The sequence below is a fragment of the Chroicocephalus ridibundus genome, chromosome 6 (genome assembly GCF_963924245.1).
Source record: "Chroicocephalus ridibundus chromosome 6, bChrRid1.1, whole genome shotgun sequence".
NCBI lineage: Eukaryota > Metazoa > Chordata > Aves > Charadriiformes > Laridae > Chroicocephalus > Chroicocephalus ridibundus.
Window position 1 is genome coordinate 36,796,836 of NC_086289.1, and position 24,125 is coordinate 36,820,960.

Consider the following 24,125-nt stretch of genomic DNA (forward strand, 5'->3'; position numbering starts at 1 on the left):
TTAGAGTGGTAACTGTCGAGAGTGATCAGGAAATCTGCTCAAAATACTAGTGCTCTTTTGCTCTGCTTAAGTTGTGCTTGGGATCTAAGTAGTCCACTGTTTCCTATGATCTCTGTTCTAATAATTATTTCAAAATGTTAAAATAAAAGCCCTGACGATAATCTGAAAATGAGTTTTTCTTTTTTTAGGGACCCCCAGGGCTTCCAGGTGTGGCTGGACCTCCAGGGCCACCAGGACAGAAGGTATTTGCTCAGTTCGGCAGAGCTAAGGGAAACACAGCAGCGGTCCAGGCAGAATTCTCCACACACCCCACACCACCCCCACCACGACAACCCTCTCCAATGCTCCTATTCTCCCTGTGCAGCACCATCAGACTGTCCTGCTGGCCTGTACCACTCCTCCTCATGTACAATATCCTGAAAATATCTTTTCCCACAATGATAATGTCTTATCTGAAAGATGAAGGATCCTTTCTACTTGCCCTCCCCTTTAGGAAGCAGCTTATGGGAACTGATCTCTGTGCAGGGATTGTGTTTGTTGGGGACCATGTTACAGCACTGGGGCTGTGAACTATCAGTCAGGACAAACAAGACTGGTGAAATTCTTAGGAAATCACAATGTACTGTTTCAGCAGGGGTTTCCATGTTTTTTTTTTTCCCCTGAGACCATTAGTTACCAGGGTCCCTGCAGACTATTTCTGTAATGCCCACCCTTCATCATCACGGTGCCATGCAGAAGGAGTCAGAGTAGCTGCTTTCAAACTGCCAAAGTAACAATTTTGTGTTTTAGGGTGAAATTGGCTTGCCAGGTCCTCCAGGCCATGATGGAGAAAAGGTAAGACACGGTGCCTCTGTGGATTGCTCTTTCCTTCAGTGAGCTTATCTGGAGTTAGTATGTTCCATCTCCGTCACTGACATTGCACAGTTGATTTCCCACAGGGCAAAAAAAGTATTTTGCTCCACAAAAATGAGTACTAATGGTTTATCAAAGTCCTAACTTATAAGGAGTGGCTAGGATGGTGTAGCAAATCTGCTTTTTCATGTCCTCAAATGGCATTACTGTGAATGAGAGGATGAGCAGTGAAAGAGGGTCTGGGCCAGGGAGTTGTTCTGCAGGAGTAACCTTACTCTTATCTGTAAACGTTTCACTCTGTTGCGTGAATTTCTTTTAGGGACCACGGGGCAAACCTGGAGAAATGGGCCCGCCTGGCCCTCATGGACTGCCAGGAAAGGATGGACCACCTGGAATAAAGGGAGAGCCAGGTCATATCGGGGTCACAGGAGAAAAGGGTGATAAAGGAGATCCAGGACAAGCTGGCTCGCCGGTAAGTAAACTGAAGCCTCTCGGAGCCCTGCTGGCTCTCCAGGTTATGGGTCAAGGCCCTGGGACTTCTCAGATACCTCAAAGCTCCCCCGCTGAGGTGGGTGCTGGAGGCACCTCATTGCTGCTGTATGAAGTGTACCAATACAGAAGCAAGGCCTTGGCTCCCTGGCAGATGTGTTGTCCATCTTGCTGGAGCAGCTGTCCCCAGCTGCCTGCCTTGCTGTCCGGGCACTGTGTCGCTTCCTCAGCTTGCTGCCTGGCGTGTTGCTTAAGCTGAAATGCCGCTGTGAGCAAGTAGGCTTGACTGTGAGCAAGGCAGCTGAGGTACCAGCACACATGCCCTCTACAACCCCTTACATCCCTGCCGCTAACTGGGGCAGAGTGCCTGTCTCCCAGCTTCAGTCTGTCACAACTTCTGTGTCCCCAGCACTAGTCAAGAGGGGTTTATGCAATGAGTTTTTGCCTCTCTGCAAGATTACTAGGATAAAACTCTTGCTGTCACAACAGCTGGCTATTGGGGAGCGATTTCTAGCACCGACTCCAGCAAACTGCATATCTGTGCGCAGAACTTGGAGGCAGGAAAGCAGTCCCCATCCCTGCTCTCGGGACTGGCACATCCACAACAACAGGAGGATGTTCAGGCACTTGCATGTCCAGTTTTTAGTACTAGTGAAGCCCTGGTTTCCCCTGGGCACCTGGTGGTTGCCTGGGGTTTTCAGTGTTCTTGGGATGACCAGAGCCAGTCTCAGCTCTTGCAATGATGTCTCATATGCCTGCCTGACTTAGTCTTGCAAAAAATCCACAAATCTTTCTTGATCTGTAGGGTCTTGATGGCCCCACTGGAGAGAAAGGTGAACAAGGTGACCAAGGGATGCCAGGACCGTCAGGATTGCCAGGTCCCATTGGACTTCCAGGATTGACAGTAAGAACGAAAAAGACAGGCTGCTCTTTCCCGCTTGGCAAAGACAAAACAGCATAGAGCAATGCACAAGGGTTCATTTCCCAAAGCGCTGATATCTCGGGAGCCTCAGACCTCTGCCCCTTAGACCTAGGTGTGTGGGTGTCGCCAGAGGTCCATCAGGTCTCCAGCAGCAGACAGAGGGCCAGCTGGGCATCTGCTCCTGTTGCTGCCTGAAGGTGCTGGCTCTGGCAGCTGCCCGCAGAGCCTGCGTGGCTATGCCAGCCCGGTTTGCTGGCAGCATGGCACCATTGCTGACCCGCTTGCTGTGCCCCCTCCCTCAGAGGCTGTAGTGCAGCAGAGAGGTGTCAGGCGGCTGTTGGGGAAAGGCAAATAAAGCTCTGTGGCACTCCCCTTGCACAGCCATGAGATACTGCTCCTGGAGGCCTCCCTCTCTGTAGGGTGTCTGCTCTGGAAGCAGAAGTGCACGAGAGCTGCAGGTGAGCTGTTTGTGAAATACACTGTATGTTTGTGCTCCCTCTTTGGTGAGCTGCTGGTTCACAGATGGCTTCTGATGGAGTGAGACTCCAGAGTACAGCTGATGGTGACAGGGTCTGTTGTGTGCAGGGAGAGAAGGGTGAGCCTGGGGAGCACGGTGACAAAGGAAATCCAGGAGAATCGGTAGGTCACCTTCCTCGCTTTCCTTCTGCAATCTCGGCAGTAAGGGAGGGATGATCTGGCAGCAGTGCTGCTGAAAACCAGCACATCCCACCCTCTTATGACGCACTGCTCATTGAGTACAGCAAGCTTCATCTTGTGGGACTGAATTGCCAACCAGCTCTAGCTCCTGATGCCCTACTTTTCCCCTACACAAGAACAATCTAGCTCATGACAAGCAATCAATAATGAATGCCTAGGGAAGAACAGAAGATCATGGAAAGCATAACAAATGTTTTCCTTGGCATTTGTGGTAAAGGGATTTCCTTAACAATACCTGCGTGTTTCTACACGTATATATTTTTCAATAGATTTTGGCTTCGTGAACTTGTCTGTTCTCCCCTCAGAGCTCACCCCTAGCTTTTGTACTGCCCTGCAGCAAGGAGTCTCACAGGCTATCAATACACCCTTCTGCATGTGTGGAGCCAGCCGCCTTCTTTCCTGTCTCTTGAAAAAGCTGTTAGCTGTTGACCTTGTGCCTCCTTGCAGGAACAATGGTAGAGTAGTGGAAGTGGACCTTTTTCTGTAGAGAAAAAAATCACTGCTCTCCTTCCTCCTAAATCTCTGTAACTGCTGCGTAACCCTCCCCAGAGTCTTGTTGCTGCTTCTTAGCCACTCTGTCCTGGATTGCTGCCACTTCCTAACATAGTCCTTAAGGGGAATCCAGGTTTCTAAGTCTGCTAGAGCTCAACTGTACCCTCTACCCTGCCTCCCCTCTGAGCAGTTCCCCCTCACCTGCTAAGGGCAGCAGATTATGACAGTGACTTCTCTTGTATTGCTTTCTAGATATCTGGCCCTCCCGGACCCCAAGGCCCACCAGGACCTCCAGTAAGTTTTGAGTGATTCACCTGAGGAGCAAGGCACTGGGAATGAGGGTAGAGCGTGAAGTGGCTGGGGAGGATTCTGGGTGGAGAAAACAGACGGAAACACTGCAGTGTTGAAACAGGAACATGCTTAGAATCGCTTCTAAAACCACACCCCAGGGTAGGTCAGAGCTATGATGGGCTGGATAGGAAAAGAGAGAAGGTTATGTTAGTCTGAGATGAAAGGGAAGACAGTCGCAAGAGGGGATGGACAGGATTAAAGAGATCAACTGCAAAATGGTCTTAATAGCGAGCCTGGCCCTTTGCCAGATTGTTGTTGGCAAAAGCCTCCTCATTACCAGATGAGAACGGTACGTGAAGTGCCCTTTACACAAATAAAGAGGCCTCTGGGCTAAGCGTTTGTGCCCTCTGTGTGTCAGAAAGCAAAAGCTCTATGCTGCACACTGAACGGGAATACCTCTATTTTAAAGCACATCCTTAAACATTACTCATATTTTGTCTCTCATCCCAAATACAGGGTCTTCAGGGCCTCCCAGGACCAAAGGTAAGGCTGTAAAACTTCACTATCCTGAAATTCTACTAGGCTGGTCCAGGTGCAAGAATTTTTCAGTAACAACTTTCTAGCTTGCAAATGTTGTTTTCCACCTTGGTAAAAGGAAAATACTTCTGAGTATTTTCTTGAAGGAAATGGATTAGCGGCTCTCATTTTAGGACTCATTTAGCTCTCATTTAGCTCTCATTCATTGTCCCCAGTTTTCACCCAGAGAAGTGGGAAGCCACTGGCCCTTGGAAACCTTCCCATGAGAACATATTTGAATTCTTTGTCTGAAAAGTTGAAGGTCTGTACCGCTGGATGGACAGCCTATCGTACAGTGTTAATTAACTCAGCTCTAGCTTAAAATGAGCCAGGTTCTATACCCTTTAAATTACGCTTTAAAGCCATTCAAGAACTTCACTGTTCTTGGAGATTAGAAGCTTTCTAATCTCCGTCTAAATATGTTTATGCTCAGCCTGCACCATTGGTTTGCCTGCCATTAAACAGTACCTGGACAAAAAAAATATTTGAGTGGAAATGTTCAAGGAGAGCTATGTTTTTCCTCTGAGATTCTCGGAAAAGATTGGAAAATGTGAAAAGTGTCTTAATTCTTCTGGTTATGCTGAGTATTTGGCTACCAGCGCTATTTGGGTGTTAAATGGGGTGGTATATTTATCCTGATTCATCTTTTCTCCAGGTGTTGATTACAGATAGAGTTATCTGTCTTGCTTGTCTGTAACTCACTAGCCACTCCTATCAAGCGTCTGGGAAACTTCCATGAGGTGCAGTTGTCTTTGGAATATGTGCCAACCAAAAGCAGATGAAAGTCTCGCACAGCACAGGCTGGATTATAGGCAGGGGAAGTACTGCACCAGTGTCTCCTTGAAGAGAGGAGCCATGTAGGCTTAATTAGCAGGTGCACTGAGATGTCCAAGTGTGGAAGCTTTTGTTCCATCCCTGCAATCTGTCTTTTTGTAATGAAGCTTTCAGTAGTGGTGAGGAAGAGCATTTTATACCCTTTGCAGACATGTCAGAAATAAATAACTCTTCCAGGTATGTGCTCGAGTCAAATAGTACTGTAGGGCAGTGACACATAGCTGTGTGGAAGCCGGAGGGCTGGTAGAGAGCGCCAGCAATGTGCTGTCCTACAATTGTAGAAGAGTATGGCAAGCGGGCTTACTGTTTCTGGGCAAACTTGGTTCTTCTGACGCTTCTCTTTCAAAGTGCAACCAAGAGAGTGTTTTAAAATGCCTTATGAATAGGAGTGGGTGGGGAAAAAAGCTTTGGGTTGCACTTTGAATTTATGAAAAGAATATTTTGTTTAACACTACTTTATAGTTTATTATACTATAGTATTATAATATAGAATTTATATATATAGTATTATCATATAGAATTTTAAAAATACCATTGGAAAAGGAATGATGATTTTTTTTTCCCGAATTTTGAAACTGATGCCTCTGCATTTACAAAAATCTGTCATAAAATGTTTCAGTATGACTTTGTTTTTTCAAAGCTTACAGACACTTGTCTTTCACTCCCAATGAACCCACATCTTAAAATGTAAAACCACCCCATTGTATAACTTCTGGTTACTTATATTTACCTGACGCTCCCTGCAATAGCAGGGAGAGCAACACAGAAGTGAGCTCAGCTCCCTTTTTACCATCTTCAGCCGCTGGGCCTGAATCTCCTCTTACTGCCATTGATGCGAAACAAGTGACCTCACACAGAGGCCATTTGACTGATACTAGTTGTCTTAAGATTGGGCTGAGAATGGGGCTAAAGCATTGCTCTGCTGCCTCTTGTATTCTCTCTGCTGCCTGTTGTATTCTCTCTGCTGCTTCGGTGCGCTCCGAGGGGAGGAATGTTTGTTATATAAGTGGTGTTACGGTGGGTTTATTTTCTGCTCCATCCTTCCTTTAGGGGGAAGCAGGGATTGATGGAATGAAAGGAGAGAAGGGTGCCCAGGGTGAAAAAGGAGACAGAGGGCCACTGGGATTACCTGTAAGTATCCGGGAAGCAAGCAGCACTTTATGAGCCAAATTTATATCAGCTGTAAAAAGATCCCTCAATAGGAGACGCATGCAGAAATTTGATATGTAAAGTCAAAGAAAAAGATGATCTATAAATAACTGTGCCTTTACGTTTTAAACTTAAAAGGCTCAATTTCTGTACGGAGCCTTCATCTTTTAGATCTGTTAAACAGATCAGTGATCATTTTAATTCTTCCTGCTTCTGGCAGGAATGGGAAAAATAAGCAGTAGTTTTCCTGTGGGTTCTTTGCACTTCAGGGCAATGGGGCAAGACCAGAAACAGAATTCAAAAAGATGTGGAAAAGGAAATACCTTCCCAGCTATTTGTCACCTGGGCCAGACGTTGTACAAAAGCTTGGTGGTTCACTAGGCAATGCTTTACTATCACTTCTGCAATGGAATCTGTGCTTTCCCTGACAGGGTAGAAGCCTCTGTATTCCCTGCTGTATGTGAGCTCGGTCACTCTGGACTACTGTCAGTGCACTGCTAACAGTAGAATTACAAGGCAGAATTACAAAGAAGTTACAAGCGCTTTAGATAAGAACCTGAAGGCTTTCTGAAGCTCTTAGCTCAAATCTGCTAAAAGCCTCTTCACCCGCTGTCTGAGCTGACAGCCGATAATGAAATTGTGTTAACTCAGTCCCATCCAGTTGCTCCACCAGCCCCCAAGCTCTCTCCTCTTAAAAAGCACTGGTGGCAGAGCACACCCTCTCCCTTTGCTGAACCTACTGCCTGGAAACAAGCACTGCAAAGTGCATCTTGTGTACTGTGTGACTTTGGCCTGTGTTTGATCACCCAGATCCCTTGTCTCTGGCTGAAATGTGTGTGTCTTCGTTTGTAAAATGTTTTCCTCTTTTAGTTGTGCTGTATAGCAGTTACCTTCTAGGGCCTGGATGCTTCTCATCTAACTCTAGGCACTCGAGTGAGCTCATCATGAGGGTATTCACAGTGGCTCCATGCAGAACCAGTAGGGAGAAAGCAATGCTTTCAGAAGGCTCAAATGCAAAGATTGTGCCTCAGTGAAGCAGTGAGAAGTAAAAACCCAGTCCCCATTTTGCCCTGAGGAATGCAAATAGAAGCTTTCTGCGTAAACAGTTAGTCCTTCAAGTCTGTGTGGTATCAGAATAGGGGAAGGAGGTCCTTGTGACAGGCTGAGCAGAAGATGCCCCAGCAATTATCCTGACAAGCTTATCAGTGTGGCAGGGAATATGCTATCTGGCTCTGCTACAGCAATGAGCCCCATGAGAAACCAGGGTCCCTTGGCTTTTCACATCATATCATCACATATCAAGAAAGATATGGACGTGCTGGAACGTGTCCAGAGAAGGGCCACGAGGATGATCAGAGGGCTGGAGAGAGTTGGGGTTGTTCAGTCTGGAGAAGAGAAGGCTCCAAGGAGACTTTACTGTGGCCTACCAGTATCTTAAAGGGGCTACAAGAAAGCTGGTGAGGGACTTTTTGGGATGTTGGGTAATGGTAGGACTAGAGGGAATGGATTAAAACTACAGATGGGACGATTCAGGCTGGACATTAGGAAGAAGTTCTTCACCATGGGGGTGGTGAGACACTGGAACAGGTTTCCCATAGAGGTGGTGGAAGCCCCATCCCTGGAAGTTTTTAAGGCCAGGCTGGATGGGGCTCTGAGCAACCTGATCTAGTGGGACGTGTCCCTGCCCAGGGCAGGGGGTTGGAACTAGATGATCTTTAAGGTCCCTTCCAACCCTGACAATTCTATGATCACTCCTCCTGAGCTGTGGAGGGGGAAAGGCTGGCTCAGAAGTGCCCTCTTAGAAATGTTTTGTGTTTGGAGCAGCAATATCAGCTGGCCCACTAGGAAGCACAGTTACTGAGCTGTTAGTAAGATAACAGAGATATTGTGGACCTTGTATCCCTCCTCAGAGCTACCTATAACCCTCTTCATAAGCTTTTCCATGCCTGATACAGTGTATTTTCAGCCTGTCAAAATTAATGCAGTGCCAAACAGGTACTGAAATATTTCAAAGACGGATTCTGTAAAATCCCACAGCTGGGTCTGCTGCCTTTTCATATGTGACTTAGGGCTTGACATCATGCCAGAACCTTCAGCACGCTTCAGCACTGATTGTCTGCAGTAGCCTTGGGCTTCTCTGTATGGCCGACAAGCTGAGGAATTTGTCATGCTCCAGTGACGGAAAATGCAGTATTCGGTACTTATATTCTACCAAAGCTTTCTCTCCTGGCCACCATTAAGAGATATGACACTGGCCTAGATGGGCCTTGGGCAGAGCCACTGCTAGGTCTTATGAATGAGGAAATTCAGGGCAAGAGCCAAGCGCACAGAAAAGTGCCATTTCATCTCAATCTGGTGTAAATCTGCACTGGTGACACAGGAAGATGAGCCACCTGTTTTACAAGCCTCCAAACAACTGGATGTAGAGTGGAGCAATCTTGCAGCTGACTAAGTGTGCACCTAGAGGACTTGAGTTTCTCGGTAGGAACTTGAACGGCTGATGGCTCTGCACTGCTTGTAAATGCCTCCCTGACCACAGGCCTTCGAGCCTTCTGTCTCATCTGTGTTGCCCAGCCTGCCACAAAGGCAATGCATGATCCAAATCCACTGTTGCGTTGCACTTTTCATCACCTGTCACAGAAGAGCTTCTTCCTCAGGGGTTTTCTTCACGGCACTGAGAGGGAAACCTGTATTCTTAAGGGGATCTGAAAATTACAGGTTGGCAATATATATGTATTCAGTGTTTCTATGTTTTTGTTGGTTTGCTTGTAAGTACCATCACCTGTCCTTGAGATCTTAATTTTTGTTTATTGCAAGCATATGTTTGTCTCAAGTCACTGCTTCACTCACCTCTCCCCTCCCCTCTCCTTTCCCCCTCACCCTCCTCCCCTCTCGCCTTGTTTTTGTTAACCCTCCCCAATCTGTTCAGGGTGCTTCAGGTTTAGACGGCAGGCCTGGACCACCGGTGAGTTCCGTTTCTCCATTACCCTACGTTACTCCTCCCCAGTATCATGATTTGTCTCGTCTCTTCCACCAGAGTCTTGTTTACACTAGGAATAACCACCTTTTCTCCAAAGCAGGCTTGGGCAGGGGGCGGAGGGTGGTTAAACTTAGACTGTGAAGTGATGCCACGTGCTTGTCTTTTTTTGATGCTATAAATCTGTCTGGATCCTGGGATTACAGCCTACTTGTTCCACTTTATCTCAATAACAAGATGAACGAAACCTCTGCATGGTTCCATGATGCTCTGTTCTCCTGTCCTCTTTATTGTGAGGGGTCTCTATCCTGTCGTTCTCCATGGTAGCCTTGCTTGCCACCTTGTCATGACAGTAGCTCTACAGTTTTGTCTTGGGCATAATAATGCCGGTGTGTTTTGTCCTGTGAGCAAAATGCTTTGTGCGTTGTTTTCACACATGGCGTATAAGGCTCGGTTGCCGTGGGTTGCAGGTATGCTTATAGGTGTCTCTCTATAGCCTGGTAAGCATCTTGGCACAAGGAGAATTTACATCTAAAAGACCTTCTGCAAGCAGGACTAGCCCTTCACCTCTCAGCAGCAGAATGCCATGCACCTTCAGCAGCTCTGCACATGCCTTCCCTAGTCCCAGATACCTGGGGGTGGTGGGGTGTGTTCCGGTCTGGTATATACATCTGAGAGGTAGCGACATCTAATAGTGGAGCAGGATGATGCAAGATTCCCACCTCTTGTTGCTAACTTGCTGTGAGATGTGAAGGAAATAAACTCCTTGTGCCTAAGTTTCTCAATCTGTTGAATTCAGAATGAGACAAGTAATGCTAACCGGGTTCTGCAAACCATTCTGCTATCCTTGAGTAAAAGCTGTTAAATAAGGGACAAAGATTTTTAATACCTCCCGGGGAAATCATGTATCACCCATGTACAATCCATTTGCTATTTAAAAAGAAAAAGCAATTTCTCCTCCTCAGCATAACTGGAAATAATTCAGCTGCTTTAACTTCTGAACAGAATCTGAATGGCAGTTTACACGCTCACTTGTTTTGGGAAATTGTGGATTTAATTTTATAAACGTGCAGGTGAGCTATCAGTGTATTTCGTGGCACTAAATGATCTTAAAATGACGCATATATGCAGGCAATTAAGATTTCCATGATGTGTACTCCTGTGCCTGAACCTAAGGAGAGCCTGATTTTTCTCACTTCCTTCACTGCGTTGAAGTCGTGTGCTGCATGGACTACTTCTCCACTTAAATTCTGCAGATCTTAACTTGTCTGAAAAGCCCTCCTGATCCACATGACTCATTCTGCTCACATCGGAGGGGTTACTTCCATAACTAAGGATTGCAAGCTCACGTTAAAAAGTGCAATACCCTTTTCCTTAAGGCTGTTGGAAAAAGATTTCCCTATTCAAGAAGCTTCCTCCTTTGTCCTTCCTAGAAGGCAGGTAGTGGGCCTCAATTATCCTTGTATCAAGGCTCCATGAAGGAATAGCTAAATGGTTCTTGCTAATCTAAAAGTATGTGATGTGGGGTTAGGAAGGCAAATGGCTTGTCTCTACTATCTAGTTTGCAGTGTGCAGTACACCCACCTAATTTGAAGGCTATACTTTTATCTAAACTGCAGAATGTGTTCTGGGAGAGTGCTATGAGACCCTCCAACAGGGTCCACAACAAGTTCAAGGAGTCTATACAGAGTTGAAAGTGCTTGAATCTTCTTCTTAGCCAGGACTATTGCCTAACTGCTGTATTGGCCGCATTAAAGATAAGCTTTGATGGGGTGACTTTCCCAAAGCCCAAGCAAGTCTCAGCAGCACAGGGAATTAAGTTTGGTATGCTAGTCGGAGATGGCCCCTGTGTCAAAGGGTTAGCAAAAAGACTGGGTTTTCCTGTTCGCGTGATTGAGAGCCTGGTAGAGTGACATAAATGGCAAAAAGGGAACAAAGGGACGGGGACAGGGACTGAATGATCCCCCTCTTAGTTTGCATCTGTGTCTGTGCAGCGTTCCTCTCTGCAGCATGGCGTCTTTCAACTTGCATGACTGACTGGCTGCCTGCCACCGAGTAACCACACTCTTTCATTTTTGCTCAACTTGACTGACGCCAGGGGGAAAAAAGAAAAGAAGCAAATAAAGAAAAGAAAACTGCTTATGCTATATCTAAATAGCCTTTATTCTGCTACAGCTTTCAGCCTTGTCTGATATAAACTAGAGCGAAAAAATTCCCTCCTGTGGAACTGGTAGAAATGCCTGCTGTAACAATTGTCAAGAGAGAGCTTCAAAATTAAAAATAAGGCTCTGCAAAATGGTGCTGGTGTGATCCAATGTAGCAATTCCCATGTTTTTCAAATTGCCTATATCAACTACTTCAAATCCATCGCCACCAACACTGAAAGCTGTAGTGGTGCTAGATGCCTTCCACCACCAGACTGTCCTTCCCAGCCATGCTTTTTCCTAAAGGAGCAGCAGTGTCTCCTGGCTTTAATGAGGCCCTAGAATAAAAATGTCCTGATGAATTTTCCTTCCTACAAATACAGGGTACTCCAGGACCAATTGGTGTTTCAGGACCAGCAGGACCAAAAGGAGAAAGGGTGAGCTTGCTTCAGAACTGACCAATGCTCTGTGTAACTTCTTTGAAGATACCACAGCTCTCTGGGATAGAGAAGCTCTAGCTTGTTCTAGAGCTGGAACTGCTCTTTCCTTGGGCATATAGGGCCCTCAGCTTGGCCTCTTTGATTTTTGAGTATTTCATTCATGAGGTTTTTAGGTGCTTTGAAACGGGTCCTTTACTTTTCTTCTATAGTAATGCTTGTTCATACTGAATAGGAATGTGACAAATTCTACTCTTTTTTCTCCATTTCAGGGCAGTAAAGGAGATCCTGGAGTTATAGGACCAATGGGACCAGCAGGGCTTCCTGTAAGTATGGGAGTACTAGGGATTCATTATCAGTGTCTGTTTCCTTGCTGTGGTTGATAGCTTAAAATGCTGCTGTAATACAGCATTTGCAGTTTCAGCTAGGTTGGGTGTTAAAGAACCAAAGCTTATGTACGCTACAGAGAGCAACAGAAAGCGCTCGGTAGCTTCAGAACAACAATTCAGAATGAGATGGATGAAGCTGAACAGAAACTGCTAATTCACCTCGATCCTCAAACTACCAAAAGAAGCTGCACAGGACTCCCAGGATAAGTATCTTAGTCCAAAATACTGCTTTTGAGCACATCTGCTCTGTTTATCTTTCCACAGCTTGGGTACCTGCCTTCCACCTGTCTGAGGGGGCTCTGTCTTGTCGTTGCAGTGACAAAAGCTGCCTTCAGTGAGGTTACTTCCATTGTTTGGGATTACTTTTTGCAAAACAGGGACAGTGGGGCAAAAACTCCAGTTTTATGGTATCATGGAGCTGCTTTGTTAACACAAAAAAGGAAGTTTGTTGCTTCTTTCAGGGACTGCGTTCTCTAAACTAGTTTGGTTTTTGTCTGAAGAACTCTTAGAGGAGTAGTAGTGGTGTTACAGCCTGCATGGCCTAATGGAGGTGAAGAGGAGGTTGTCTGCTGGAAAAGTTGGGTTTTGGTGGTTTGTTTTTGTTTGTTTTTTTTTTACCTTAGAGCAATTGGTACAAATGGAAAAAACAAACTCCTGGGTACACATTCTTCTTTTTGAGAAGGAATACAATGGGGCCTACTTATTTTAAAATATCTTTGTGTTGCTGCATTTCAGGGTTTACAAGGTCTACCTGGTGACAAAGGCATCCGGGTAAGTTACCAGGCAAATTTCTTGTGTTGAGTTACTAACATCTTTACACAGTGATAGATCCTTTAACTCCTGAGCAACCTCAAGTAGCCAGCAGGCAATTCTGTCTGCTAGACCTTCATATAAGTAACTTTACAAACTTGTATTTTCTAAGGTGATACCTGTAGCTCGTATAATCACCTGGGACATTGTGGTACATCTGAAAGCTGCAGGAGGAATTTTCTAATGTGTTAATTGTTGCCATAGCTCTGTTGTCACTGAAGCACGGGACTTCACATGTAGTAGAGTTAGGCTAACGTCGCATGCTTTAGAAATCCCACTTATCTGTTTACTGATGCATGTAGGGATTCCCATGAGAATTAACTGAGGTGGAGTCAGCAAATCTCATTACACGACTTTTAAATTCCCCCTGAAGCATGAAAAAGAAGGTTGCTCTCTAGCAAACAATCCTGCAGGGAATTTCAAAGACGGAAATTTGGAAAAGATAAATTAAATTCGCCTACCTTAAAGAATCAGACATGCAGTCTCCTCATGTCCTGAATGGATGTGATGGTGAAGAGCTGGGTCAAACCCAATAACGTGAATGGCTGCTTTTCTGTTGTACCACCTGTGTTATAGAAAGATAAACATGACTAAAAAGTGCATGTTGAGAAGGTCCTTGCATTTTCATCAGGTTTTCCACAACGTAAGGGATTTCTTGCCTGTTAAGGCTCTGAAACTTTTTGATAAAAACAGTTGAGAGCTATAGTTGAATCTAATTTGTATTTGAAATACAAATGACTTTTGAATTAAAAATCTTTTTAAGATTACAATTGTATAAATATGTCAAGCAGTTCAATATAGTACACGTGTGTGTGTCTTTCTGCGTGTACTCACACATACACCTTCTTTTCATAAGATTCTGGTATCGCCTAAGTTTATCTGAAAATGTAAAGTTTTACAGTGCATGTGCCCGTGTGGTGATTTCATTATATGAATTTGCTTTTGATACTTAATGAGTGTTCTGTCTTTTATCTGCGATGTATTTCTGACCTTACTCTGCACAGAATGGGCAGTTTTGGAAAGCAGTAGCCAATTGGCATCTTAAACTAGGGGAGAAAGGTCCAAGTTTCACGGGAGCTCCAAAGTTCTCCCCTTTTTTAATCGTTGCGTTTCTGGCTTTGCTTCTTCCTCTTCACTAAGATGCATTTTGTGTTGTTTGTGTGGCTTCTAAACAACAACAAAAAATAACTTTAACAGACTTCCTAGACTTTTTCAGTTGGTTTTTAAACTGGGTGTTTTATTTAAAAGAAGGATCTTTCATTAGCTGTATATAGGATTTCTCTGAGCTCTCGCACAAAAGCACGTGAAAACTGGGAGAAACTGCACCTCCTTATAGAAGACCGGTTGGAAAGCTGGAGTGGGAAGTTTTGCTGGCCCCTTGAAGCATGCGTGCACTTTGCCTCACTGCAGCCAATACTGTGAAATGAAAAAGTGTGAGAAACTTGAGACCTGTAAATGGGCAAGTGCAATACCTTTGTACCAGGTGGGATCCTAGAAAATATCATTCCCACTGAGTCTTTGTGCAGCGGTTTCCCCTCACTCCTGCCCCTCTTCAAAAATTGTGCACAGGTCACTACTACTTACAGGAGTTAAACAGCACAGTTTTGGTGAGTCCCTTTTATAAAGCTGTTTTGTCTGAACGCCTCCCTCCCGTTGAAGTCATTAGAGACATCTGACAAGTATCGTTTAGCAGAACAGGACACGATGCCCATTTCCCAGGATTTGCTTTGCAGCCCAGTATCCCCCTCTGAGTGCTAGGTCTCCCCTGCAGTGGGACACATGGCTTCTGTGGCAGAACCTCCTCAGAAGAACGGGACAGTCTCTCCCAGCTGCTGGCAAAACCATGGCAGCAGTTCAGCCAGGAGACTTCAAAATGAAAAAGAAAGCTGTGAAGTGAAAAAGAGGAGGCAACACTTCACTTCTGGCCTGTTCCACAAGGGGCTGGGATACAACACCCGCCGCTTTGGAAGTGGGAGGTGTGTTCATTTAAAATGCCCCTCTCTCTTAGACAGCAGCAGTACACATAGCGCTTTAATATGAAGTTTTTCAGCGTTAAGCACATTAAAAATGAGGATCCACTTCGTTAAGGTCCCAAACAGTTTGCCAAAATCCTCTCTTATTTTAGGCAGAGCTCCTGCTGCCCTTTGTTCGGTGTGGGAGTACAGCACGGCTGTGCCTGGGGACCGGCAGACACTATTGTGGCACTAGGTAGCAATGGGAACAGAGGGCCTTTCAAGTAACCCAGCTGAAAAAGTATAAACCCTGAATTTGTGCTACCAAGCTGATATCCTCACTGTTATTTTAATGCCTGTGGTTTTTTTCTCGTGTGTATGTGCATCTTCCTCGCTCCTACAGGTCCACCTTTGTCCCCTTTATCCCTTCCTCCTCTTCCATCTTTCTTCCTGGTTCCTTCCTCTTTCCTCCAGAGCAACTCATGCCGCATTTTCCTGGATTATGCTCCCTGTTCCAGTGCTTGGTTCTGGGTGACTTCTCATCGCCTTTCCTCTCCCATCCATTTCTCTTGCCAGCTTTGGGTTTAACACTTTTTTTAAAAGGAGACACAGCAACATGTGCTGTCTGATTTTTACCCCTTAATTCCTTTAACACCCCCCCCATAAGGACCCTAAATTCAATTCCCTGTGCTGCAGCCCATTCTGCTGCTTTATGCTTAGCAGCTTTGAGAATTTCCTCTGTTATACGGAAAGATTTGGTATACATGTAACTGTCAAATCCCCATGCCATACCTTGCCTTGGCTGACCTACAACGGATGGGAGGTACGCTTCCTTGGTTGAGGGCATTTGATCATTCCCTCAGCCCCTCTTGCAGCTGGCTTTCATTGACCTAATGCTGTCCCTCCACAAGAGAGCAAGCCTCCTCTTTGGTTATGATTTTTTAATTTGTTTTCCTCCTGCCCTGGCTCTGGTGTAACTCAACCTAGAGCCTGTGGAGAAATTATAATATCAAACCATTGTAAGAATCGCACCTTCCTGGGATATGTCTGTACTGCACCAATCCCTGAAGGGGGCCTACAGGAAAGCTGGGGAGGGGCTGTCAGCAAGGGCACGTAGCGATAGGACGAGGGGCAATGGTTTAAACTAGAGCAGGGCAGGTTTAGATTAGACATTAGGAAGAAGCTCTTTACAATGAGGGTGGTGAGACACTGGCCCAGGTTGCCCAGAGAGGTGGTGGAGGCCCCATCCCTGGAGACATTCAAGGCCGGGCTGGATGAGGCTCTGAGCAACCTGATCTAGTTGAAGATGTCCCTGCTCACTGCAGGGGGATTGATGACCTTTAAAGGGTCCCTTCCAACCCAACACATTCTATGATTCTAAATAAGAGGGCAAGGGACCAGTGGCTGCCCTGCTTGGGACTAGTCCCTGTCTAACAGGTTTTTCTGGGGGAGCACTACTCGGAGCATCCCAAAGGACAACCAGGCCGTGCAGACTGTCGGGCTGAGTATTTCCTTCATTCTCTGGCTCTTTTCTGTTCAGCAATGTTGACACACCCTAGTGCACAAACCACTGTAAGACTCAGGCAAGCACATTCATGCAAGTTAAAGCTTTGCTGTGCTGGGATATGGAAGTAATTTTACACATTGAAAAAAAAATAAAACAACCCCACAGCTTTTAAGGAAAAGCTATCAACCCGAGGTGGCAAACAGTGTTCATTAAATGGTTTAAGGGAATGCTTCTAAAAACACTTCTGTGAGTGATAATTTCTTTAAAAATGAGAATTGAGAGTGGTAAGAAAAGTACAATCAACGCAGGGCATCTGTGCCAGCAGTGCCTTCCTACTACAGCAGGAGAGCCTGCTCGGGGTCTGCTGCAGGTCTCGCCATCTGAGGCACCAGGCATCTACACGCTAGCGCAGAGCTCCTGTGGGAGAGGAGGGACCCTCCCAGGCAGCTGGAGATGGAGATGAGGTGTCCTGCTGCTGCCCAGGGGAGTGTTTTCCCATCCTGTGAGTCTAGGGTCAGCTGCTTCTCAGAAGGTGCCCCTCTCTCTGAATGTATACTGTACTGAATGTATAAGAAGACCGGAGAAGTGGTATAACGATGGTACTGGCGGCGGAGGAGGAGTGCTCCGCTGGCTGACCGTAGGCCTGTCCATAAAGTTCAGAGGCACTTGTATTCCCTTTGATCCCTTGCAGTCTATCAGTGTGGGATTTTAGCAATGGCCAATGCGTTTATGCAGCTAAGTCATGGTTAGTAGCTCCATACGTTGTTTTTCACTTAACATCTCAAAGGGAGATTTCTCTTCTTTCAAAATGTTTCCTAAATGTTTATCCTTTTTTAAACTATCGCTGACATTTGTTTGAAATGGATGATCCTAAAGCTTTTGTGTATTCTTTTTTTTCTTGGACTAAACTATTATTTACAGGGGGAGAGGGGCAAGAAAGGCTCTAGAGGGTCTAAAGGGGATAAGGGAGACCAAGGAGCGCCTGGATTAGATGCACCCTGTCCGTTGGTATGTTCTGTTTCATCAAATGTATTGTTTTAAGATTTGTTGATGGGGAAGAAAGAAGGAAATCATAACATAAACAATGGTCTTGCAAAAGTACAACACTTAGATAAGGCCCAGCCTGGTTCCCACCGCATTCTATGGCAAAGCTGCTTTCTTCAGCGGGGAACCACTGATCCTTTGAGCAATCGGGCTGTTGAGTGACCATGGTTATATTCCTTCCTCTTCTGGAGCTCACAAAGGTTTGGGGTACATGGGGGTGTCCCATGTGCTGGGGGCCCAGGGCTTTCTCCTTTGCAGATAGAGCCCTGTGTCTCCTTTGCTGCTAGTTATGGCTCTTCTCCGGAGATGTTTAATGTCATGGTGTCTATGTAATGGCAGAACGTGAATGCTCTTTTTCTTGCCTTGGAATAACGGCCAGCTGATGTGATCGCCTGAGAGCGACACAGGGCACTTGAGCTGCATTACCCAGAGGGAAAACAAATCTCAGTTATTTTAAATGGGATATGCTTCTGTCGAAACATATTGTCTATAAATCTATATGAATAAATATAGGAATATGTACACATTTTTATTTAAACTCATATGCTGCAGCAAACACTGCCAAAAATCTGTAGCATTGCTATGAATCCCAGGAGTACTTGTGAATCATGCATCTATAAATCTGGCTGCTGGGTTTCCTAGTGAGGATAGGAAGAATGGATGATTTCGTAATGGAGGAAACACCATTCTCATCCTCTCAGATTTAACTCAGAGAAGTATCTCTTGACTCATAGATTACAGAAAATCAGAAAGGAGACCGCTACTACTGATTATGCGGACAAAACTAAAACTGAAACAATGGGCCATCTGTACTCTGGGTATGCAGCAGAGTGCCCTGGGACAGTCCCAGAGGGGCACTCAGCCTCTCCTCCCGTGACATGGAGGTAACTGGCATTAACTGAAATAACGATAGTGGTTGATTTCATAAACAGGGTCTTCGAGGTTTTAAAGGCGAGAAGGGTGAGCCGGGGTTACCTGGGCTGGACGGCCTGGATGCCCCATGCCCATTGGTATGGCGTACCTTCCCTTTCCTGCATGCTCGTTTGCTTTTTGTATCTTGGTTGTTATTTTCCAATACCTCTGAAATAGCTGCATGCCCCAGAAACACCTGGCAATTCCTTCCTTACCTATCCCCATCCTACCTTCCTGCGCTGCTGTTGTCAGAAACAGGCCCTTCCCTTCATGCTGTGATTCACAGCCGCTGTCAGCATTACTTTGTGGCATGAGGGAAAATGTAGCGGGAATGCAAATTTATTTACAACTGCTTTGATTCTTCCTTTGCCTTCACTTTGACAACATTCAGTAGATTAACACGTGAAGATCTGCTTCTGCACGGGCTTGGCTTTCTAGCAAGGAGCTGCAATGCTCATTAACTCTGTTTTTTAGTGCTTGCATGCGGCTAGCACAGCCTGACACTGCTTAGTATTACTTCAGTCACCCTATACACTAAGACGACTGAAAAAAATGGTTATCCTGTTAGCAAGCCCATGTGAAACATATTAACTGGACACTTACCTCCCTCGGTTCCTGCTAGGTAATTCCAATTTGTGACTCTCCCCAGAAGTCCCAACGATACCCATAGCATCCAAGAAACTTGAATTTGCAATTGCCTGTTTCCCAATATCCATCTTATTCAAGTACTAAAGGACGATTATTGCATTCGTGCCTCATCTAACCCAACTATTGTAAGACAAAGGTATTCAGGAACACTTAAACTCAACTGATTTCTAAACATTCCATTAAACATCACTGATCTATTAATTTAATCTCAGATTTTCCAGAGATGCAGCATGTGGGTGAGGCTTTTGCTCCCTACAGCAGTCTCAACAACTCCATAATACGTTGAAACTTGTACTCCCCTACCCTTCCAGCCCCGATTTGGCATAACTAGGTTTGCTTGAGGATGGGCATTCCAAGCTTTATGCTCACTTAAAGATAATTGATGCCATTTACAAGGGATGGGATATAAGTTAGTTCAACTAGCTGGAAAAACGTGTCCCAAAATAAAAAAGCCACATTTAGTTTGGAAGGTTTTCTTAGTTTCCTGAGGAAACTAGCCCTGAAATTGCCAGTAAAAGCCCTCGTTATTTGACTTTTATGAAAAGCTAACATTAGCCTTCCTTCGAGCCTTCCCTCCTTTGGGCGCCATTGTCTCTTTGGGGCAGTGACTATAACGGTGACTACTTGCAAAGTCTCAGTTGCTGCTCTGTAAATTCTGGGTAACAGAAAGAAATTCTGTCAGTCCCACAGGTGAAATACTACCTGTCTAGAACAGTCCACAAAGGAGAAAACCCACTGATCTACGTGTTTCGCCTCCCACTGATAATAGCCAGGTTTCTATGGAATAAGTTTTGCCTGAATAAGGCACCTAATTTCACAGGTGCACGGATTCTACCACTGCCCTGGTAGACTACCTTCCTTTTTATGTCTCTGCTCTCAGTTAGGATTCACCCCGCATGGCCGTGTTAGAACATACACTTCTTTTCATACCTATTTTTGTTAAGGGAAACTTGCCAGAAAATCTGTTGAAATACAGATGCCATTATTTTTTTAATATATGGCGTTCTGGCATGCAAGCTAGCTTGGGAATGTGGATGAGCATGTTTTTTGGTGCAACTAGGTTAAAAGCTTAGCATCCAGCTGACACATCCATGTGTGTAACTTACGGAGGCCGCAAACTAATGCTTTACAAATCTGAGATATGTGGAAGGAGATACTTGGTACTAATAAGCACGTTGCATTTCCGTTCTCAGCAAATTCGCCTGCAACAAATACTTCCTTGTGACCCTGGTCTTCCTTTGATCCCTAAGCTATAACTCCCTGGCCTCCCATTCCTTCATACACCTAACTTCCCACCTCCTCCTGCAATGCACTACACCAGTCATTCCTACCACCACCCATGTACCAATGGGAATGCCACAATTCAGCCAGTAATTAACCCGTAGCTCAGTATTTCCACACAGTGGAGGGGAGGGGGAGGAAATATCACAAGGAGACCACAGTCTAAAAAATGCATTTGAAAAGCAATATGGTTGTAGCAACATTCACTTCATCAGTCCCTTGAAAGTGCGTCTCCTTTAAGTAGTTTATTTTTCAATGAACTGCTGTGCATTTGCTTTTCTGTTCGGGTTTTTTTTTCCTTTCCCCTTCTCAAATGGGATGACATGCACTGCAGATTTCTCATGCAGTACTTGAAGAAGTGAGAACTGAGTCATTTGAATGAAGAAATGTGCCTGCCTCGTGCGTTGTCCAATTTCACTCCCTGCTCTTGAGTTTCCCGGGTAATAGCAATAGCCCATGAATCTGACGTGCACACACAGTGGAAATATGTGACTTCTCATGTCCGAGGTGTATCTCCTTACATCTGACTTTATCTCCTGCTTGAGAGCACCTTATCATTGACATAATTTCCTGTTTTCTCATATCAAATAGGTCTGCATGGAGATGAAATTAATCGTAGTAATTCACAAAAGCGTTTCCCAACCATATAGGCTCAGCCCTTAGAGTATCCAACCTTCTTCAACATTAAAAAAAAAAAAAAAAAAATCACACACGCATCTTGGGATGTGTAGCCCAAGACTTCAGAGTGTCAGCTGAGACATCCTCAACAAGCACAGGGGCTGCCCAGCTTCTTACCTTCTTAATGTCCCTGGAGCAGAATCTTCTCAGAGGCAAGAGGGGACAGCTGGGCAATCTCTCATGTGATAAAGCAAACCCTTTAACAAACAAACAGGGCAGAAAGGAACTGTAGGGTTTTTTTCCAGTCCCTCCTTCAGACCAATGTTAGTGCTGCCTCTGTGGTTTGTTTATAACCTCAGTGTTATACAGTCAAGCCCAAAGACCTAGACCATCCATCTTCTGCTTTCCACTGCCAACCTCCTGCGGCATTTTTCTGGCCGAGTGGTACCTCCTATGTTCCCTCCTTCCTTCATGGAAGCCTGGTTAAACACCTTCCTCAGCGAAGAATGAGAACAAGCCTACAGACCTCGTGTACATAAGTTCTTTGCGTAGCCCACAGGCAATCCCCTGTTCAGCCCCAGCCCTTGCTGCAGGTTGTGTCAGCCAGAAGCCTGGGTCACTCCAAAGGGGTGGGGAATATCTTTCAGTCTATTCCTCCAGCCCTGGTTCAGACTGTTTGTTGCAGCTGTAATAGTTAACCTGCGCCTTCTTTGCTCGTTCTCTGCACTATATTCTGTGTCCTAAACTGATATTTCGTCTGTCTCTTTTGCAGGGGGAAGACGGCCTTCCAGTTCAAGGCTGCTGGAATAAGGTAAAATAATCCTGGAAATGCTGTGACTGTGCTGAGCTGGCAGTGCTATGGGTCCTGCTAATGTTTTTCAATGAGACTGGCTAAGAGCAAGAGAGGTGTGGAGGCACGCGTGGGATTTCCTGAGCCTGAAAAGCAGCAAGCAAAACTCTCCCATGTTTGTATATTGCTGGTTAGTTTTATAGGCTAAAAGGGAGATAATTGTATTTTGTGGCCTTTGAGCTGCCTGGCCTTGAAGTGCTCTAATACTTGCGCAAAAACTTACATTTCCACCCAGTCAACGCTGTTAGGAGGCTGGCAGCTGGCGTACCCCAGATGACCATGGGAGGCGGGGCAGAGCGAACGAGCAGCGGCTCGGTGCCCCTGCATGCCCCGATGGGCTCTCGGCGCCAGAGCCCCCAGTGCCCCCACTGAGGGGTGGTCTGGCAGCTGGGCTACAGCGCTGGACTTGGGGAAGACCCTGTACCAAGGGAACGGGCTTGTTAGCTCGATTCTGGGCAAGCACTGAAAGCGGGGTGTTAAGTACCTGTCGTCCCCCCGCCACCTCTCCCTTTGGTTCTGATAGTTCAGCTGCCTCAGGAGTCCCCTTTGGAGGTTCCCATTGGTGCCTCTGCCACTCCTCGGGGTCTAGCCCACCTTCAGTACCTGCGTGTGCCTTAATGCCAAGTACTCAAGCTACAATGATGGGACGAAAGTGGAGGCAGAGAGTCAGCCCGGATCCAACCTCTCATCCTCGCTGCCCAGAGAAGTGAAAAGGATCTCTGCTGAGATCCAGCACCACTTCTTTTCCTCCTGGAGACCCTAGAGCCAGCTTCCCTAACACCATCCCACTGTCCTTCCATCCCATGAAATGGTCCTTCCCCCCCTGCTGAGCTGTCACTAACAATTGTTAGTGAATTGTCACTAACACTTGTTTATGTTTTCTTTTGCAGTGATGATTCTAACCCTGGACTGGCCTGTGTGTGTTACTGTACATAGAATATTTATTTTTATACAGTGTTCTTTTCTGAAATGCCAAAAGTTATGCATTTTTACAAATTATCAAAAAGCTGCATATTTTTTGTACAGAAAATACTAGGTCTCCCTTCTTCCCCATTTGTCAGTTCTCTGTATAATTCTATGTCTGCATTACGCTTGTTTTGTCATGGAGTACAGCTGTAATATTTACATGATATTTGTGCACACATGATAAATATAGGAACTTAATAAATTATTGCATTAAAAATGCCCAGAGGAACTGCCTTGTAAAGATTTAAAGGTAATTTTAATTTTTCAAGCTGGCATCATTCAAGACTATTTCAAAATATTATGTATTTTTTATTAAAGTGAAATATTAACAAATTTGTGGTGACTAAATTAAGGTACTGCTGGGGGGAAAAAAAAAAAAATCACAGTAGCCACTGCACGCTAGGAACTTAGAGATTCCGTGATTAATAATTATCAAACAAGGTCTGTTTCTTGATCAGATTCAGGCAGCCAAGTGCAGCCTCCGCCAGCTCCTCTAGAGGCTGCTCCTTGGCTACGCAGGAAGGGTAAAACCTTCCCCAAGAGCAGGAACAAAGAGAATTTCTTAGCCTTTTGCCTCTGGCTAAAATAGAGCAGCTCCCATGAGCTGGAAATAATAACAAATAAAAATAAAACAGAGCATCTCCCATGAGCTGGAACAACCCTCCTGACAACAAGCCCCGGTCAGCAAGAAATTCTAGCATCTTTCTAAATATAGACCTGCAAGTAGCTTAATTAAAGCCTCATTTAAAATTAAGCATATGGCTGAATACCTCGATGATACCTTAATGAATGTTTATTAGATAAATCAATCCATATGGCTTTTTAAATGTTAAACAAAGGTCGCATGCAAATTTGCGGAGTGTGTGATTATAATTTGCATACGTACACCGCAGTTATCCTTCTTGACCTACCTTTGTTAATGTCTCAAGTCTAAACTACCCATCAAGAAAAACTACACTATCAGACTAAAGCGAACATCACAATATGCTATTCTTAGGAAAGGTAAATCTATTCTCTGAAACGTGACCCCTTTCCTTGGTCCTTCATGTAAGGGGGGAAGACAGTTTGCAACCCAGAAGTTTCAGGGGGGCAGAGAGAAGCTAGCAGTGTTTAGAAATCCCAACAGAGAAACACAAGCAGTAATTCATTAGTTAGACGGGTCCGCTGAAGTCCAGCTCTCCGCGCAGTGCTGCCACCACAAAAAGGAGTTCAGCGCCCTCTCCCACAGCATCGCTGTGTAGTTTTTACCACCAGGTTCCTGTGGTGCC

The 24,125-nt window shown here is 45.3% G+C and overlaps 1 protein-coding gene across 1 annotated transcript in view; it reads left to right on the top strand.

The window, feature by feature from the left end:
• Nucleotides 1–23,854, top strand: part of COL13A1 (collagen type XIII alpha 1 chain) — a 64,940-nt gene extending 41,086 nt beyond the window's left edge. The window contains exons 29-44 of the mRNA XM_063340030.1: nt 189–242; nt 790–834; nt 1,172–1,324; nt 2,147–2,245; nt 2,849–2,902; nt 3,725–3,766; nt 4,280–4,306; nt 6,224–6,304; nt 9,252–9,287; nt 11,827–11,880; nt 12,153–12,206; nt 13,005–13,040; nt 17,460–17,546; nt 18,515–18,592; nt 21,814–21,852; nt 22,782–23,854. Of these exons, the coding sequence (XP_063196100.1) occupies nt 189–242; nt 790–834; nt 1,172–1,324; nt 2,147–2,245; nt 2,849–2,902; nt 3,725–3,766; nt 4,280–4,306; nt 6,224–6,304; nt 9,252–9,287; nt 11,827–11,880; nt 12,153–12,206; nt 13,005–13,040; nt 17,460–17,546; nt 18,515–18,592; nt 21,814–21,852; nt 22,782–22,784 (942 nt within the window). The 3' untranslated portion in view covers nt 22,785–23,854. The remainder of the gene's footprint in view (nt 1–188; nt 243–789; nt 835–1,171; nt 1,325–2,146; nt 2,246–2,848; nt 2,903–3,724; nt 3,767–4,279; nt 4,307–6,223; nt 6,305–9,251; nt 9,288–11,826; nt 11,881–12,152; nt 12,207–13,004; nt 13,041–17,459; nt 17,547–18,514; nt 18,593–21,813; nt 21,853–22,781) is intronic.
• The last annotated feature ends 271 nt before the right edge of the window (nt 23,855–24,125 follow it).